At 46.3% G+C, this 19,954-nt stretch overlaps 1 protein-coding gene across 11 annotated transcripts in view; it reads right to left on the bottom strand.

Annotated features, from left to right (window-relative positions):
- LOC119657601 overlaps nucleotides 1-19,954 on the bottom strand; it is a 136,742-nt gene that overhangs the window by 42,690 nt on the left and 74,098 nt on the right. For 8 of the 11 annotated variants that reach the window (XM_038064599.1, XM_038064600.1, XM_038064590.1 and 5 more), the window contains 2 exons: nucleotides 3,436-4,382; nucleotides 3,031-3,225 (listed from right to left, as the gene is read on the bottom strand). In XM_038064599.1, coding sequence (XP_037920527.1) covers nucleotides 3,031-3,225; nucleotides 3,436-4,369 — 1,129 coding nt within the window. In that variant the 5' untranslated portion in view covers nucleotides 4,370-4,382. Of the gene's footprint in view, nucleotides 1-3,030; nucleotides 3,226-3,435; nucleotides 4,386-19,954 lie in introns of all 11 variants that reach the window. The other 3 variants (XM_038064589.1, XM_038064594.1, XM_038064597.1) reach the window with 1 other exon arrangement.

The raw sequence follows: 19,954 nt of genomic DNA, 5'->3' as shown, positions 1-19,954 counted from the left end.
GCTTAAGGTCGTCTGCATAGAGCAAACAGGGACAAGTAAGGAGGGGAGGAAGGTCGTTAATAAAAAATAAAAATAGCAAAGGACCCAGAATAGACCCCTGTGGGACGCCAGAAGAGGGGGAGAAGGAACGGGAAGTACAGCCGTCAAAAGAGACGCGGCAGGATCGGTTGGAAAGGTAAGAGGCAAGCCATAAAACAAGTGGTATGGGAACGTTTAGGGACGAGAGTTTGGATAGAAGTATCTTGTGATTTACAGTGTCGAAGGCTTTCGCGAAGTCAGTGTAAATGGTATGCACTTCTTGCCGTGAATTTAGACATTTGGCGACAAAGTTGGTAAAGCCAAGCAGGTTGGAGGCAGTGGACCTACGTTTAACGAAGCCGTGTTGTTCTTTCACTATGTGTTGGCCAAAGTGGGCGGACAACCAGTCGCTGACATATCTTTCCAGGATTTTGGAACAGGAGGAGAGGAGGGAAATGGGACGGTAATTCTCGGCAAGCGAACGATCGCCACTTTTGTGAATGGGGATAATGAGAGCCTCTTTCCACAAGCTGGGGAAATGATTCTCTTCAAGGCTTTTGTTGAAAATAAGAGATAGGGGAAGGGAGATGGACTTACCAGTTTTGATCAAAAAGAGGTTTGGGAGACCATCGTAGCCAGGTCCGACCTTGGCATCAAGTTCGCCAATGAGGTATTCGACAAGGATAGGAGTAAGAAGGGGAATGGTAGGCGATGCGGGGCAGGCTACATCTACTATCGGGAGGGATTCGGAGGAAGGAGGAGGAACATAGACTGACGAAAAGTAGCGGGAGAGTAAATCACAAGATCGTTGGGGGGAGTTAGCTGAGAAGCCAGAGAATTTAATGGACGGAGGGGATAACTGGGCGAGGCAGCGGGAGATGCGAATGTGGGACCAGAAAGGTTTCAGATTTCCGCGCTTTAGTGAGTCTTCCACGCTGGACAAATATTCGTGTCTGGACTTACGTATTAAAGATCTGAAGGAATTTGAAAAAAACTAAGTCAGCAACTTTTCTAGAAGACAAGAACTTCTTTCTCGCAGTCTATTTTTGACGTAGTTTTTTGTGAATTTCAGTGGTGAACTAGACGGGGTAAAAGCGTAAGCACTTAGGAGAGGAGGGAACGTAACAAGGAAGAAGATTAGATAATATGGTATAGAAAGTGTTGAATGCTTGATCACATGTAAATGGAGAGAGCATGGGGACCCAGTTGATTGATGCCAGGGCTGAGTTCAGACCTTCGAAGTTCGCCTTACGAAAGTTGAACTTGGTAGGCTTGCGAGCGACAGGAGAGTGGAGTCGGGATATCTGAACATCGAACTCGAGAGCAGGATGATGGGCGTCAGGGGCAACGTAAGACGGAGCATGAAGGGATTGGGAAAGATAACGTACAGGAAGGTTAGAGGGGACAAGGTCAAGAGTGCGATCTAATTGGTTTCTAGAAAGGTTAAATTGGAGGGCCCCACAGGAGTACATGAAAGTGGAGAGAGGAAGGGAAGGGTGGGTCGAGTTATTAGGGAGGGAGGGAAGGCCAGGTGTAACGCGCCAGGAGAGCATAGGAAGATTAAAGTCACCACAGAGGATGAAAGGAAGTGTGGGAAACAAAACGGTTAGGGCCTCTGATAATCTGTCGAAGAAATCCTCGTACAGAGAAGGCGGGCTTAGGCAGGGAAAATATACACACGATATGATAAAGGGACATACGTTTGGCGGAAGGAGATGCTGAGGACTGCTGACAGATGGAACTGTGTTGCCCATTACGTTCGGGCCCTTCTCGTTGCTAAGAAGATAGAACTCGACCGGTGGAGGAGCCGGATGGCAGGGGGTTCCTTGAACTGACAGTTCCCTTCCTCCTCTCCCCTCCCGTTGGTGAAAGGAATTCCCTGATTTGAAGGCTCCGCAAGGCGGGAGAGTTCGGGGACTAGCTCGAAGTAATGTGACAAACGGTTCCAGGCTAGCTCTCTGACGATGGGGAGGTGTTTAGTTGGTAGTCCGACGACGTACCGAAGTGGGAGTCCAACACTGTGTGCGTAAATGCATTCACCTACCCTACCCCAAAAAAAAAACCAGTCGTTGACGTATCTTTCCAGGATTTTGGAGCAAGAGGAGGGAAGGGAGATGAGACGGTAGTTCATAGAAAGAGAAGGGTCTCCTACCCTCTCCTCGCACGTTGTGCCTAGGAACCTATATTACCCTTCGACCATAACTAAAATTTGCCAATGACCACGGCGTACTTCAGTAGAAACAGGGAGAAATCCTGCTAATCCCAGGAATGATGGGTGACAGATTTGATGTAGGCCGATGAACCATGAAACTTGAGTTCAACCCGAATGTTGGATAAGGCCAGGAACAATTAATTCATTCATACACAAGGAAGCACAATTTTCTCGACTCGACGAAGTATAATAAGAAGAGTAATGCCATTTAATGTCGATCCAATCACAAGCTTAATCCTTATAAACATACTTCTGCACTTGACGCTACAACCCCCATCCAATTGATTTCAACCCATTCTTCTAAGAATACATATGACTTGTCCAAAAATTCCGTTTTTGTCCCATCTTCCCATCCGATTCTCTTCTGCACACTCAATTCGCTATTTATTATGATGATTTGTGGTGGCACCTGCCGCATCCTTTTTGCTGGACTGCTGGGATGAATGGAGAACAAGTATCATTCCGGGGAGTCAGACAATGGTTTAAATGTTGAAGGAAGAACTTTTTTGTTTTTGGGGGTGTGAAACTCTGTGGAAGAGCGGAATGTAACGCCTCCCCTCAGAGATGCCGTAGGCTGTGTTTACTTTTAAACGGCGCTCGATCCTTGCCATTTTGGAGGTGACTCCACTCTGAATGTTTAAGTTCACTCACATTCATGTAACCATTTGGGCATTGGGCGTCCCATCAGACCCTGGACGTCCGTGTAAGCAATTTATCCTCCACTATTGTTCTAAACCCTTTTCCACATAAATCCAACCACCCCTTGCCAAAAAGCGATGAGAACAAATACGTATACGTACCTATTATTCCATGGCGTATTCCCGCCGGTATTGCAAAGTTCCTATCTATAAATTTCCGTTCCATTCCTCCGTCTCTTTGTTCATAATTAGTTTGTTCTAATAAAATATCCTTTGTGTCGTTGCTGCATAGCTGCTGCTGCTGCTGTGCCTGCGGGTTGTGTTCGGTGCTGGTGTGGTCCGTGGTGACCCTTAAATCTGTGCAATCACAAAGAATCAGTGTCAGTCTCTCACAGGAGATAGTTTACTGCAAAATGCGAAAGGACCATTCCATAGCGTGGCAAGTGTCCAAACGGACTATGAACCTTAATGGGTTTGTGACGCGCAATCTGTTCCCTTTGAGATAGTTAGGACGATTTGAATGGTGCATGGGGGAGAGGTCCTTTTCGCTTGTTGCTTGCTACTTACTCTGCCAGCTTTCGGCGATATCGTCGAATACCACCACCTCACCATCAGCCACCACGGCTACTCCTCGAGTCGGGGTGTCCAGGCCGATAGGAGGCAGAAGTTCAGGATGACTAACAGGACTTCTGCCCACTTTCACATGCTGCTTCTGGATGAAGTGATTTCGAGATTCGTTTTCGGTCAGATCTGGCGAGTTGAGGACCGTGCTGGCGGGGGTGGTGTTGTGTCGCGTTTCCCAATATGTGTCCTTGATAAAAGGATTCTGGTTGGGACCGTGATAGCTTCGCTTCCTCGGCATGCTTTGGAAATTTTTCGTCCCCGCCAAATTGGATGAGTAGTTCTGGGATGCACTTGCAATCGGCCGCTCTTGCGGAGTATCAGGAATGCTGCTTGGATTCAAGAAAGGATTCGTCGAAATCCTTGGTGTCACGGAGGACAGTGATTCTGACGACAGCGAAGAAGAGACCGGTGAAGAGTCTGCAGGTTGGTTGTTGCTTGAGTTGTTAATTTTATTGCTTTTGGGAACAATATTCAAATTGACGTCATTTTTTGGACGACACTTTGGAAACAACAGAGATATCTTATCACTTATTGGTGGCGATGCAGACAGGTGTACCGAACCTGTATCATTTTTTGAGCAGGAATTCCTTGAAAGCGGCGAGGTTGTAGGTGTTGCAACTTGTTGATGGCTTATGGATGCAGTTGGCGTTGCCGAGCCTGCAGATAGATTCGAGTTGGTGTATGGACGTTCAGAGTTGTTTATACTATTTTGGAGTTTATTCCCGGAGACTGACGATGGCTTGGAGTCGTTTAGATAGAAATTGCGCACGGAATGGGATTGCGAGTGCTGGGCGTAGCCTTGCGTATGCTGGTGATGGTGATGACTGTTAGTTTCTGCTGAAGATGCTACGATAGTAGTCAATGTTGTGCTGACCATTATTGGAGCGGATCTGCTAGAAAGAAAAAGGACCTTTTCGTAAAATTTTGTAGATATTTAAGCTATTAAAACATCGAATGTGAAAGGAACTCCAAATTATACGTTTGCTATTGTTATCGTACATATGTACAGCTAGAAAAAACTAAGCCCCTCTGGGAGTAGATGGGAAGATGGATTGATGGTATTAATGTGGTTTCATGCCAACTATGTCAAGAAAGCGTGATATTTTTGCGTGCAAAGTATTTCTCATTCGCAAGCATGAAAATACCTCTCAGTGCTAAGGATAGTGAGACCAACAGTGATAAAGCTACAATTGACATTGTGTGGATACTTTTATTAGCTCGAAGATAGTTGATTGCGAACTCTTGGCCGCGTTCGAGAGAAGAATCCTGTGGACCTCGACTCAAAACCGGGATGTCTGGAGTTCCTTATTAAGACAGGCCTAGACCGGATACCGGTTTTTGCGGCGTTGACCGTGATGAAAATAATAAACAAGTCGGGAAACCGGAAGCTAGATGCTTCAGATATGAAAGGTTTTGTGTATTTCTTTTATAAAAGATTTGAATGTGTATTTGTCCCATTAGCATGGAGCACGTAAAATATGCATATATTATGTGAAAATAGCCACTTTCAAGTGATATTGACATTCATAGTCTTGAATTTGGAGAGGGGCGACAGTTTTGACCTAGTATAACTTTGTTAATAATAGTGCGATTTTCACCAAATTTGGCAGAATCATCCTCTATACTATAGCCTACATTGCTGATTCTAGGGTGAACTTAAGGGGGGTTTCCCTGTCAATTACTAAAAATTATAGTAATATACTATTATTAGCTTTATTTGAACAGGTATCGGTATGGAGGGTATTTCGGTGCCTAGGCACTATATAGTGGCAGCCCTCTGACTTTTTTCAGATTTTTCGGCTGGGTAGTTCCTGAGAATGGGTTCGTTAAAAAAATGACCATTTTCAACCCCCGGCACTCCCCACCTTTTCAACAAAAGTCAAAACTAAGACCGGCTTCGAAAAGTATGAGACCTTTAATTTGATACCCCACGTGACTATATTTGATGAAAAAAAAATTTACACTCTTTTTTTGCATGTATGGGGACCCTCCCTTAAATTCATCGGAAAAGGATGTAACTCACTATATGCGTGAGCGTTCACAGTTCCCACCTTTCTACCAAATTTGTCAATCGCTATAACCGTTTCCGAGAAAAATGCGTGTGACGGACAGACAGACAGATGGACAGGAGGGGACAGGAGGGTGCAGCAACTAAGGCGCGAGAATGCTACCAAATATAGGTGGCCCAAGGCCGAGCTGTCGGCTCCTTATTTCAAGGGTGGTCAGCTCGATCCTACTGTATGTAGCCCCAGTATGGGCAGATGCACTGGAAAATATAATAAATAAGAAAAAGATTGGAGCTGCGCATCGCATAAGTGTACTCCGAACATGTTGCGCTTACAGAACAATTTCTAATGAAGCAGCTTGCGTGATAGCAGGAATGATCCCGATTGAGATTCTGGCGAAAGAAATACAACGACTTTACGATCGAACGTACCTCACCGGAGAATCTCCTGCCCGTCGGCGACAGTTCGCACGAGCTGAAACTGTCGCGGAATGGCAAGAGAAGTGGGACGAGTCAGAAAAAGGCCGTTGGACTCACAAAATCATATGGGATATCCGGAAATGGATCGAGCGACCTCACGGCGAAGTAGGTTTCGACCTAACTCAATTCTTGAGCGGACACGGAGGCTATCGAGCATATCAGTACCGATTCGGGCGTGATGATTCGCCATACTGCCCACAGTGTGCAAACATTCCAGAGGACGCAGAACACGTCCTTTTCACTGTCCCAGATTCGAAACCCAAAGGGCTACATTAGAAGCTACAACCGGGGAGCACTTTATACCCGAAAATATCATGGAACCATGAAGCCAAGGGTATATGGACCGAAGTTGAAAAAGTGATTGCAGCCATCGGAAAGAAGCTTAGGCAGGAGGAAGTCATCCGAAAGAATGAACGCGAGAGGAACACGAATGTTAACATGAGCGCAGAATAAATTCTGATCTAGCCCCGCGACGTAATACCAAATGGGAGTCCCGCGGGGACAGTGGAAGGAGAAGGAGGTGGTTTTAGTGGGTAAGAGTCCCACATAACCGTGTGGCAGGAGCCTGCGGTAGCTTTTGAAGCTTTCCACTTTCCATCGGGGAAAAAAAAAGACAGACAGACAGTAAACCGATTTTAATAAGGTTTTGTGTGTACACAAAACCTTAAAGATGATGATACCGAGTTAAGAAGCAGATTAACGTGGAATTACTGCACTAGAGCCAGATTTTCCGTAACCGAGCGAAGTAGTGCAAAGTTATTTGAAAGACGAGAGCTGTCCAGGCAGACCGTGCAGCCGCACTTTGAGTCCCAGCTAGCAGACAGAAGCCAGGTGCGACTGGGCCGTCGTTCCCGACTTGCAGACAACAGAAACCAAGTGCGACCACTCAGTCGTTCCTGATTCGTAAACACACAGAGGAAATTACTGAGCTTCAGCAGACGCTGGCCACCCTCGCAGCTACTGTCTCTTAGCTAGCGGTAACAGTAGGAGCTTCGCATTCGAGAGGTAGGTCCTGAACTCGTTCGCGGTCCGCTAACCGAAATAGGCAATCGGGTAGTCGCGCGTCGGGGACCTCAACTAGTTCTGCAATTTGCTGGTATCACCCCAAAAAGTGTACCAGCCCGTTCACGTTCTTGGGTTCAAAAAACTGAACTCGTTGGGAGTCTCGGCGGCGGCTACCCAGAACGCAGCTCTACGTCGCTTAACAATATACGATCCCTTGAGCAAGCGCCATTACCTGGTCGACACAGGCGCAGATGTCCAAGTTCTCACGGAATCGCGGAAAAACAGATTCCGCAACAACTTAAACTAGTGGCGGCAAATTCCTCAGCCATACACACTTACGGCTAGGTAGACGTAAGTCTGGGATTAGGGAGAATGTTCTCATGGCGTTTTGTTGTAGCAGACATCAGTAGTCCCATATTAGGCGTAGACTTTCTAGGCCACTATGGATTGCTAGTGCATCTGCAGAGTAGGTCTCTGATATATCCTGTAACTTCGGTCAGGTTTTCAGGAAAACTTGACTCTACTGTCAGTCTTTCGATCATTTTTGAAGAAGCAGCCGACCATAGCATTCGCGCGCTTTTTCAAAAATACATAACAGCCGAAAGTAGTCTCCCGTAGCCAGCTAAGCACGATGTACAATACCACATTCGCACCACTGGCTCTGGCCTGGCTCTGGCTCTTATATCTTCTCGAAAGTGCGTCCATTGCCACTCCAGAAGCTCGCTATTGCTAAGAAAGAATTTGAAACAGGATGTTTGCAGACCATCAAATGGCTGCTGGTCTTCTCCACTACACATGGTCCTAAAGTTCAACGGCCAATGGCGACTATGTGGCGGTTACAGACGTCTGTACGCTCAGACCGTTCCAGACCACTAACCCATACCACTCATCTACGACTTTGAGCACAACCTCGATAATTGCCATGTTTTCACCATATCGGACTTAGTCAAGGCATACCATCAAATCCCTGTAGCTCCAAAAGATATTCCGAAAACGGCAATATGTACACCCTTCGGACTTTTCGAGTTTACACGGATGCCTTTTGGTCTGTGCAATGCGGCCCAAACTTTTCAGAGGATCACCCACTCTGTCCTGCGATACCTTAACTTTTGTTTCGTGTATTTGGATGATGTCAGAGTCTGAGCATTTGGAACATCTCCAATGCATTTTTCAACGACTCCTTGAGGCCGGTCTTGTGCTTAACGCTGAAAAGTGCGAATTCCTTCAACAGCAGGTGAAGTTTCTAGGCCACATGATCGAACGGGATCCAGACAAGTTTCACCATCGAATTTCCACAACATAAGACGGTCAAGGATCTGCAAAGGTTTTTGGGCAACTTCTATCGTCATTACTTGCCCAAAGCCGCTTAACATTAAGCAATCCTCAATGCCTATTTGTCTGGACCCAAGACCAAAAACTCATGTCTGATTGCGTGGTCTACAGAAACCATCCAGGCATTTGAGCTAGCCAAAACGACAGCTGGTAGCGTAGTTTACTTCGAATGTCCAACAAGTGTTCGGCAAAGACAATGTAGTTACGCTTCGTCACGCCTTTCAGAGGTTAAAATCCCTGCCACGGCCGATTTTTCGGGAATCGTCGAGGCACAGAAAATTGACGCAGTTCTTTTGAGCCTCAGGGACAACCCCAAATTCAAATTTCGGAATTCCCCCTCTTTGGCTCAATCTCCATAATACTGTGCGAGACCTTTGAAAAGGGAATATTCCGACCTCGCTTTTCGTAAGGAAGTATTCCATGCAGTACACGATCTTGTGCATTCAAGCATTCGGCCAACGAATCGGTTGGTCAGAAGCAAATATTTCTGGCCCCTCAACTCCTGGGCCAGACATTATTGGTCTCTTGCGAAATTCACATGGCTTCAAGTATTATCTCACAGCCACCGATAGGTTCACGTGGTGGCCCAAAATAATACCTCTGGCCGAAATTTCCGCACAATCATACGTTGACGCCTTTTGTTGGGAATGGACCCGGCGAAGTCATTACTGACCAGGGAATGCAGTTCGAGTCTACCCTGTTCTCAGAGTTAGACAAATTCTTAGGCTTCAAACGCCATTGGGCCACTGCGTACCATCAGCAATCCGATGGGATTCTGAAACGCTGGGTTGTCTTCCTCCTAGAGGAAGGCATCGACATCGGACTAATACAAGAGCCTTGAGTCGGAGGCGACCGAACTATCAAAGGGCTTCAAAGCAAATATTGTAATTTATTCCGCAGCACAGGAGACGCTGATCAGGACAGACCTAGAGCATGTATCCTTAGGAGGAAGAGGCTGCATGCTTTTCTGTGTCCGGACCTGAGTTCCAGCGACCTAGTCGTGGTCATACTGGAGCAGGCGGAGGCAAAGAACTTGTATATATCTTCGGCTTACATGGCTCATGACCGATCAGCTCCGCCGGAAGAACTACAACATTTGACGAACACCATAGCAACAAAGAAGGGCAACCTGTTGATAGGCTGCGGCACCAATGCAAAGCATACGCTTTAGGGCAGCTCGGAAATCAACGAGAGTTGTGAGTTATTACCTCAAACCTGTCGGTGTGTAACAGGGGCAGTACACCAACCTTTCATTTCCCCAGCTCGGAAAACTGTGACGGTTGGGAGGAGGTTCTTGATATCACGCTAATAACCGACAATGGGATTCTTAGCGTGGAGAACTAGAGAGTGTCTGGCCAGAGATCCTTCTCAGATCATAGTTGAATATTGTTCAGTCTAGATCCCGCCGCAGAGGTCTTCAAACCCTTCAAAGGCCGCAGGAGGATCGACTGGGGAAAGTTTTGTCAAGTAATTAAGAACAGACTCTGCAGTGCGCAAATTGGCAAGATTGGCATGAAAAACGAACGGGAGTTAAAGGTCGGGGTTCTGGAAAAAGCATTCGATACCGTCTTTAATGTTTCGTGCCTACTAAGTACAGCAAGAAGATACTGCCACCGTGGTGGAATGAGGATCTCTCGAGCCTCAGGAAGCTAACCCGGGAAATCTTCAACATCCGCTACAGGCATAAATGTTGACAGCCATACAAGGACTGCCTAAAGAAGTACAAGTCGGAACCCCACTTGGCGGTCTTGGTGAGACTATTGTGAGAACATCGAAAGTACTAGCGAATCCACTCACAGTTCCAGGTCAGCAAGATTCTGTCCAAGGAACATAAGATCCCATCTTTTCTTAATAAGTCGGAAGGCTCCTGGATGGAATCTGCTGGTGAAGCCTTGAAGCTGCTGGTTCAGACGCACTTTCCTGCCAAGGAGGAGGGCTGTGAATCAGAGCCTTGCTTTGAAGGGTTTGCGGCTAATCCAACCGCACAAGACTATCAAATCGGTAATTACCAAGGATAAGATCGGCTGGACTATAAACAGCTTTTCCTCATATAAATCTCCGGGCCCAGATGGCATAAAGCCAGTCATGCTACAGAAGCAGCAAGAAAGGGTTGTGCCGTAGCTTGTTGAGGTTTACCGGAGCTGGAGAGGCGCACGAGTAGTTTTCATACCGAAAGCGGGCAACCTCGTCTCTTTCATGTTGAAGACCCTAGAGTGCGCCCTAGACAGCTATTTAAGGGCGATTATGGGGAGAACGCCTTTCTCCCAGTCCCAGTATGCCTACTTCAAAGGAAAATCGACAGGAACTACTCTCTATGAGGTAATTCGCACGGTTGAGCGGTCGCTGCAGTACAAGCAATATATGCTAGCTGCCTTCTTGGATATAGATTGAGCTTTCAACAACGTTGGTACCAACACCATCAAGGAAGCCTTGACTAGTATTGGATTGGAGGGGTATGTTACGCATTGGATTACATCCATGCTAAGCGCTGCAGTCCTGCCCGGCAGATGCTCTCAATGTACTCCTGCATCTCCTCCCCGTAGACCTCCACATTAAATACTTTGTAACGTGCAGTGCCGCCAGACTACGTGAGTCCGGATGCTGGGCAGAGAAGTCCTACGGCCACAGCAACATTCTAGATGAAATACCTCGAGAAATCTGGGCATCTCCCACGGACTATGTCACACGCAAGCTGAACTTCACGAGAAACTTTGATGTGAACTTTCCAAACAGGGCGAAGTAGAAGACCGGCGCGTTTTTGCATATTTTTGACACAGTATTTTTCACCAATGGATCAAAGATGGAGTAGGTGCGGGGATTTTCTCGAATACACGGAATGTATCCGAGTCGTATGGTCTCCCAGGTTTCGCCAGTGTATTTCAAGCGAAAGTAGTGCAATACTGGTAGTCTGTCGATGGTTGGAGTATGATTTGAGCGGACTACCAACTAAACACCTCCTTGTCATCAGAGAACTAGCCTGGAACCGTTTGACACATTACTTCGGGGTAGCCCTCCCGCTCTCCCGGCTTTGGGAGCCTTCAAGTCAGGGAATTCCTTTCACCAACGGGAGGGGAGGGGAGGAAGGGAGTTGTTGTTAGTTCAGGGAACCCCTTGCCGTCCGATCCCTCTGCCGGTCGAGTTCAATCTTCTTCGTAGTGAGAAGAGCCCGAACATAACGCGCAATACGATTCCAGCTGCCATCGCTTTTTAGCATCTCTCTGACAATGTTGTCTGGAGAGAGCTCCCCTGTGTCTGCATAAAGCTGCGGGCGGAGGCCGTCCCGGCTCTCGCAAGAGAAAAAGGTGTGTTCAGCGTCATCCGCCACTCTATTGCAGAACACACAATCAGGAGATCGCGCCTGCCCAACCCTGTGCAGGTAAGACTGAAAACCTCCATGCCCACTTAGAAATTGGGTAAGGAAATAATCAATCTCTCCGAGCTTTCTGTTCAACCATGGGTCTAATTTGTCGATGAGCCGTGCAGTCCACTTGCCCCTTGGCTCACTTTGCCAAGAAAATTGCCACTCGCTAAGGGTGCGTTGACGTTCTTCACGGGCAACCACTTCTCTTAAGTTTTCGCCCTTACGGCGATAGATAGCTTTGCGCTTATTGGCAAGGATATAGGGCCGCCGACATTCGCCATTAGCCGACTCAAGGCCGCGACTCCTGCTGTAGACCTGTCCGCGGCTGCTTTGATTTGCTCGAAGAAGCTTATCTTCGAGTCGAGCATTAAACCAAGGTATTTACTTGCTGGTTTTGACTCTATAGTCAACTCGCCGATCGATGTGGGACGCACGTTGAAACCGTGAGCAGTCATCCATCCGCTTACCCGTCGCATCAATATGCCAAGTCTGCTTTGCGCCTGTTCAACAGTGCGTTCGGCAACAAGTGCCGCAACGTCGTCTGCATAACCGACCAGGCGCGACTCTTTGGGCATATCGAGTCTCAGCAAACTATCGTAGGAAACGTTCCAGAGGTCCGGCCCTAGGATGGATCCCTGCGCTACTCCCGACGTGATTTCCATCCTCCTCTGGCCCTCTAGCGTCTCATAGAACAGGGAGCGGTCTTTCAGATAATCCCTCAATATCCGCAAGAGATAGCTTGGCACGTGAAAGGAGTTCTCTAGTGTGCCTAGCATATCTGCCCATCTTACGAAATTGAAGGCATTTCTGACATCAAGCGTTATGAGGAGCACTATCCGTCGAGATCGGCGGCTGTGTGCCCCGGCTCGATTAAACGCATCTACGACCTCCATAATAGCATCCACTGTAGATTTCTCTGTTCTGCCTTGCGGGTAAGTCCCCGACAGCACGGATCACTTCAGCGAGTCTACCTCTGATGAGCTTCTCGAGCAATTTTCCGGCCGGGAATCTGCTCTTGGCAGCCCTTTGGCGGGTACAGTCGGCGTCTCGCTGGCGGTTGTCAAGGGCGGAATCTATTCGCTCTACTCAGCAGCCGCGGGCCTTAGATGGCGAAGGCTTACCACCTTTGCCAAGTGAAGGAGGATTTGACCCGCTTATAACATAGGCCGATTACGAGAGCTCCTGTCGCAGACACGTGCAAATGTTTTCAAGATTACGGCGGTCTGCATGGGGCACTGCTCCATAGGGTACCATGCCGCCTGGCTCGGCATACCCTACAATTCACATTGCCGAAGCTGTGGAAAAGGGGGCGGGCCCTCAGGCGGTAACTTTGCGATTGCCCAGCTCTAGCTAGAATCAGGCTACGGACACTGGGTAAACCATTCTTTGGAGACCCCAGACAGATTTCCAGCTGCAGGGTGGGAGAGCTGCTTTCCTTCGTGAATGCTACGGGCTGGCTCTGAAGGTCTGAACCGGCTGGACTCTGCCTTCCTGCTCTCATAACAGCAGTCACGGTGTTAGGAGTTTGTGGCATCAAAACAGCACATCACAGCGCAAATTGGGCTTCTCGGAGCGACCACTGATACCTACCTATCTACCTATATTCGAACACAAGCTTGGATTACTCGTCGGAAGTAAAAACGTTGACAGGGAGATATGGTCAAGCGTCAGCAGTTAGGTAAGCTTTAGCCGGGGTAGGAGCTACCGGAACACGTAAGATCTTTGAATAAGGAAGTCAGACTTGGAAACCACCAGAGTATTTTCAGGATTCATCCTGCGTCAGCTTGGAGAACCCCTCTGAGGGATTTACTGCCTTCGTGTCAAATCATTCAATCTTAAACTGAAAACTAAATTTTAACTCCTCCTATTAATGTGCATTATTAATGTTACAAAAAGGACAAATTGACAGCCAATTTTGATATTCCATTACGGAACTAATTTGCGGAAATCAAATATTCATCCCCTTCAAATTGTAAGGACTATGGCTGGAGAAGTTTTGCTTCTAGGACACAAAGGAATTCTCATCGCACTGAGAATGAAGCAGTTAACTAACCAATTCAGATCTTTTATCTCGTTTGGAAGTAAAACCTCTAACGTCCTGCAACATGGTGGACTCTCCTTCTGGTTAAGATACCTTACAAATGATTGTCATTCAAACTATATATGTCAGGTCACGATTGAACCACAAGCACCCTTCATTACATTACTCTATTATTCAGGAACTGTGAGCTCTAACCACTAACTCCACAAACATATAGTTGCCCAACCCACCGGAAAGGGTTCGAGGGTGTTTACTCATTACGATGTAAATACTCGAAGGATATGTAGGTTACAACGTTGATAACTTATCTGTAACAATCATTTCAGATGTAAGAGTTCTATTTCTGGATTTTTCGTTTGTTCGCCTCACAATTGCCCCCTCCCTCCTTCTGAACATGCTACTACAGCGAGTCCTTAGTGCAATACATCACGTTGTCGGGCAAAAAAGAGGAATGTCAGCGAGCTAAAATTAAGCGACCTCAGCACAAGATAGCTCCATTCCTCCCGCACCGTTCGTCAAGGACCTAAAGTTTTCACTATCGTCCTTCCTCAAGCGAAATATCTTCAAATGAAAAATCCTCTTGAGCACCGAAAGTTTTTGTGTGAAGAACAAAACATGCGAAATTGTCCTTCTTGAATGACGACAATGTTGACTGCCACAATGAGGGAATGGAACGTTGATGACACTCTGGAACTCTGCACATGAATTGCCAAGTTTGTAAGGATTGTAAGGATGCAGGCATGTATGTCGCTTGACTATGTGACTAAAGACGAACTTTGCCGTGATGAGGTTTAGCTTGTAGTGTTCGAAGGCGTCACGTTGCATTCATATGAGAGTGCAATATGTACTTGGATGCATGGCTGTCTCTGCACAAGCATTTATCCCAAGTCCTTCTCAAAGATGATGCGGGCCGAGGAGATTGCAGTGGAGTATTCCTTTTTGAGCATTATCAATTTTTAAGATGAAACTTTTCAACAAGAAGTTTTAATACGAAAGCAACTGTTGACGACGGAAACTATTGGACTTTCATTTTACTGTTCGATGTAAGACATAACAACGTATTTAAAAGGCTTTTACAACTGTTTAAAAAGTGGAATCAATACAAAAACGATACAAGATGAATGCAAAAAATCTGAGATACTTTTGTGTTTCTCTCTGAAATCTTTACAACGGACACATAGGTCAAAAACTTCAATGAGAACAAAAGGGAATTATTGGTGTGGATACTGATAGCTACTAACATATTCATTATTTGATACAGAAATTCCACTCAAGGGAATACCATCCTAAATGTTGATTGATTAGATTCGTTTAATTAATTTAAAATATCTAATTGGCGTCAGTTATAAATAGAAGTTGAACTTCACCACAGATGGCACTAACGAAGAGAGAATGTAGAAACATGGAAAAGTACGTTTTTAGGTTCTACCCATTTATTCAAATTCGAAAAAAAACAATTAAGTTACAAACACCGAGAAGGTCGAGAGAAAGAGTGCGTAAAAGAGTCGGATGGCGTCGAATTTATATCCTTGCCGATCCATATAGTGACGTTACTTTGTTGAGCATATCAGCTGTTGAAAGGCGTTACCATGTTGGTGCTATCATGTCATTACCATGTCGCTACACTGCTCCCTCCTGAGTAGTTTTGACGGTTAACGGCTGGAAAACTACGTATCAAATATTACTCGCCTCTCACTCGCTGGTTTCGCTCCTGGTCCTACATACGTTTTGGGAGCCAAACTTATTGGTCGTTGGGCTTCTTCCGTTGGATCAGATGTTACTTCGAAATAGGCAGGTTTTAGTCGCTCGACGCTGATATTTGTTACTTTGCCCTGAATTTCCATTTTAAAAACGTTGTCGGAAAGTCTTTCTAACACCTTATTTGGTCCTTCGTACGGATGCTCTAGCGGTTTCTTCACTCGATCAATCCGCACGAACACGTGTGAGCATGTAGAAAGATCCTTGTGGACGAACACCTTCCTTCTATCATGTCGAGAGATTGGCGTTGCACGAACTTGCGTCATATGGTTAGAAGCAGGATGGTATGCAGTGGTTCGAATCTTTTTGCAACCCACTAAGTGCGTCAGCGACTGGAAGATCAAGGATTCGAACTGGGATCCTTGGTCCGATGTTAATATAGTAGGCGCTCCAAATCGTGAAATCCAGTTGGTGTAGAATGCGTCTGCGATAACATCTGCCGTAATTGATCGTATCGGAACCGCTTCAGGCCATCTCGTAAATCTATCGATCATAGTCAATACATACGAGTGACCTTGTGATTGCGTTAGCGGTCCGACAATATCGATATGTACGTGACTGAATCTCGTGTCCACTGTTCGAGAACTGCTCCCATAGCCGTGTCCGATGCGTCTGATTTGATGGCCAATGGTGCATTCTCAATGGGATGTCGTAGTAACGCAGCGTTGGCAATTTGCTGTTTGCACTTTTCAAATGAGACATCTGCTCGTGGATTCCATTCGATTTTGCGTTTATCCCGTTTCCTTGCACCAATGAGATACTCGTGGAGAGGTGCTTGAATTTCGGCTGCATTCTGTAACGATTTTCTATAGAAATTAACAGCTCCTAGAAATCGTCGCAAATCGGCAATTGTTGACGGTTTTCCGAAATTCAAAATGGTTTCCACTCGTCCTGGAAGGGGCTTGATGCCATTTTCGCTCACCAAATATCCTAAATATTCGGCAGAATATGTTCCGAAGCTGCATTTATCGACATTGATGGATAATCCGTACTCACGGAGTCGATTAAATATCGTTAATAAGTGCTTCCGATGCTCCTCGTTCGATTTAGAAGCGATAAGAATGTCATCGATGTATGCATAGCAAAAGTCCAATCCGCGGAGTGCATGATCAATGTACCGCTGGAAAGTTTGTGCGGCATTACGTAGACCGAACGTCATTACTCGGAACTCAAAAAGCCCAAAAGGAGTAATGACAGCTGTTTTGGGAATGTCCTCGGGTGCTACGGGAATCTGGTGGTATGCTCTCGTCAGATCAATCGTGGAAAATACCTTGCATCCACTCAGTTTGTGCGCAAAGTCACTAATGTGAGCGATGGGGTGCTTATCTGGGACGGTGATAGCGTTCAAACGCCGATAATCTCCACATGGTCTCCATTGTCCGTTTTTCTTCCGTACCAAGTGTAACGGGCTCGCCCTTGGGCTACTCGATGGTTGGCAAACTCCCTGTTGTAGCATGTAGTCAAATTCGGCCTTTGCTTCGCGCAGTTTTTCGGGCGTTAATCGTCTGGGTCGGTCAAAAGCAGGCGGTCCTTTAGTCAGAATATGGTGGTAGATATCATGAGCCATCACTTTCGCTCCGTCAGATGGAATTGTGATGTCGAAAAAATCTCTCAGAATGTCATGATAACTTTCGCTAGACTTCAGTGTTGTCATACCACAAGTTATGGTGCCGGTGAGCTTTGCGATGCAGGATAAGTTGGTCTTATCTTCCTCCTGCGTAGGTCCACTAATAAGCCATAATGGTGCAGCAAATCGACACCGATTATTGGTTGTCGAACATCCGCTAAAACGAACCTCCAAGTAAACGGTCGTCGTAAGCCGAGGTCGAGCGTTATGATGCGATGTCCATATGTTTTGATCGGCGTATTGTTGGCGGCATAAAGCTGAAATTGCATTGGCGTGTGCTGATTTTTGTCTTTAGGCAAAACTGAAATATCAGCACCGGTATCCACCAGTAAATGCATGCAGCTTTTCCGATCGAGTACTAATAATCGGCTGGGTTTACTGTGAGAGGGGTCGTCCTCGACCGCCGAAATTCGGGACGACGAATTAAGTTTTCCGAAGTCGCGGAATTATTTTGCCACTTACATGGCGGTCGGCAATTACGCGCTTGCTTCCCAAACCGTTGATGAAAGAAGCAAAACCCTCGATTCCGTGAACCTGATCTTGGCTTTCTGGTGCTCCGTTGTTTGGATTGGGACCGGTTGCGTGTCGTGATTTCCAGTCGGTCAATTCGGCTCAATATTTGCTCCAAGACATCATTTTCCGTGGATGCCTTCTGAACGGTGAAAATGCAAGGCAGTTGTTGCATCTCGATCATTAAATCCGCCATTTTCGCCAATTTATCGACGTCTGCTTCGTTAGAAATCGCTAACACCATTCGAATATTTTCGGGCAATTGCTCAAGTAGCAACGATCTTAGCATGGCGTCAGTTACCTGCTCTCCGCCAGTATTTCGCAAGTCCTGGAGGTAATGCGATGGTCTCTTTCCTTCCAAATTCTTCCCTTGGAAAAGTCGTCGCAGCTTGAATTCGGCCGACTCTGCAAATGTTGCCAATATCCTCTCCTTCACGGCTTCGTACTTATTTGTTGCCGGAGGATTGCGTGCTATCGAGATCACATGCGGAAGGATTTCCGACTCGGCAAATTGTATCACGTACTTAAATCTTGCTTCGTCCGACGTGATGTGATTAGTGTGGAACGCAGCCTCTACCTGCTCAAACCAAAATGCCGGGTCGGGTCGATAAAATGACGGAAATTTTTGTATGCGTGCCGCTTTCACGAATACGCTTGCTGGTCGATTAGCTATCGGCGGCAGGAAATCACTCTGAAGGGATGTTTTCGGCGTCTCTGGCGATTTGGATTCAGTGGCCATTTTGAAATTCGCGCTTGGTGTCAATTAAAGGTATGGAAATTTAAGATCACTGCACTTTTTATTTTAACTCTAGTCGTCGGGGTCACCAATGTAGAAACATGAAAAAGTACGTTTTTAGGTTCTACCCATTTATTACAATTCGAAAAAACAATTAAGTTACAAACACCGAGAAGGTCGAGAGAAAGAGTGCGTAAAAGAGTCGGATGGCGTCGAATTTATATCCTTGCCGATCCATATAGTGACGTTACTTTGTTGAGCATATCAGCTGTTGAAAGGCGTTACCATGTTGGTGCTATCATGTCATTACCATGTCGCTACAAGAAGAGTGTGTGGCCACTCAGCTGGCTTCGAACTATGCCACGAGAAGCAGCATCATCGGTAAGGAGAGGTATCGAGACGTCAGTCACAACAACGCGTAACCTTCTGGTTTAGTTTTAGTATTCTCGGATGGAATAAAATGATTTGTATTTAGAAATACTTCCTCGTGTTTCCTTTGTAGAGAAAGAGAGAGATGACTTCAGAAAATGAAAATTTTATGAATGGAAAGGCGGGCCAACGCGAGGTCAAACAGCAATCTGGCGAAATATGCAACATCATCGCCCTCAAGCTTCCACTGTTCTGGCAAACGCAGCCAGCATTTATTTATTTATTTATTTAATTAACGGACAACAAACAGAGAGAATTCCAATTAATTATTGTCCTCAGGAGGAGGAGGAGAAAGCAAAAAACTTATCCTACGTTTAAAACTACTTAAAGTAGGGAAGTTAAAAGGACCAAGCTGTTTTGCATTATAATTTCGGCAAAGCCTGGGAATCGGGGAATGCAAATAGACTTCGAGCTTCGCGAAGGGCACGTTGAAAATATCTGCGTTACGTGTGTTATAAGACGCAGGACGGCAGGTGATCTCGTTAGCGGCGGAGCAGTCCATCAGACCCAAGGAAAGTTTAAAGAATGTGCATAGATCCAGATAAGATCTACGCTGTTGTAGGAAGGGAAGGTTTAGAAAGCGGGGGCGGGAGGGGTAATCCACACGAGGGAAGCTTTTCTTAAAGAAGAGAGAACGGGTGAATTTACTTTGCACATTTTCAAGGGCAAGACAATCACAGTTACGAGTGGGTCACCAGATCACGGAGCAATACTCGAGGGTATTCCTCACAAGGGAATTGAAGAGACCTAAGGAGGGTTGGATGGAGTCAAAATCAGAGGAGGAGCGAAGAATAAAGCCTGACAATTTTGCTGCTCGATTGATGACATCGAGGTAATGGGTGTCAAAGCGGAGCTTATTGTCGAAAGTGACTCCGAGGTCTTGAGTGGAATTTAAGCAGGATAAGGAATGTTCGTCAAGCGAGTAGGAGAAAGAAGTGGGTGAGGATTTTAGGGAGTAGCACATAGAGTGACACTTTCTGACGTTTAACGCTAAACCATTAGTCGAGCACCAACGAACCAGAGTGTCCAGGTTATTCTGAAGGGAAACACAGTCCATAGGCGACGATATAGCGGAAAACGGCTTAAGGTCGTCTGCATAGAGCAAACAGGGACAAGTAAGGAGGAGAGGAAGGTCGTTAATAAAAAATAAGTGTAATAAAGGACCCAGAATAGGCCCC

The sequence above is a fragment of the Hermetia illucens genome, chromosome 5 (assembly GCF_905115235.1).
Source record: "Hermetia illucens chromosome 5, iHerIll2.2.curated.20191125, whole genome shotgun sequence".
NCBI classification, from domain to species: Eukaryota; Metazoa; Arthropoda; class Insecta; order Diptera; family Stratiomyidae; genus Hermetia; species Hermetia illucens.
This window is presented reverse-complemented; position numbering and strand designations above follow the sequence as displayed.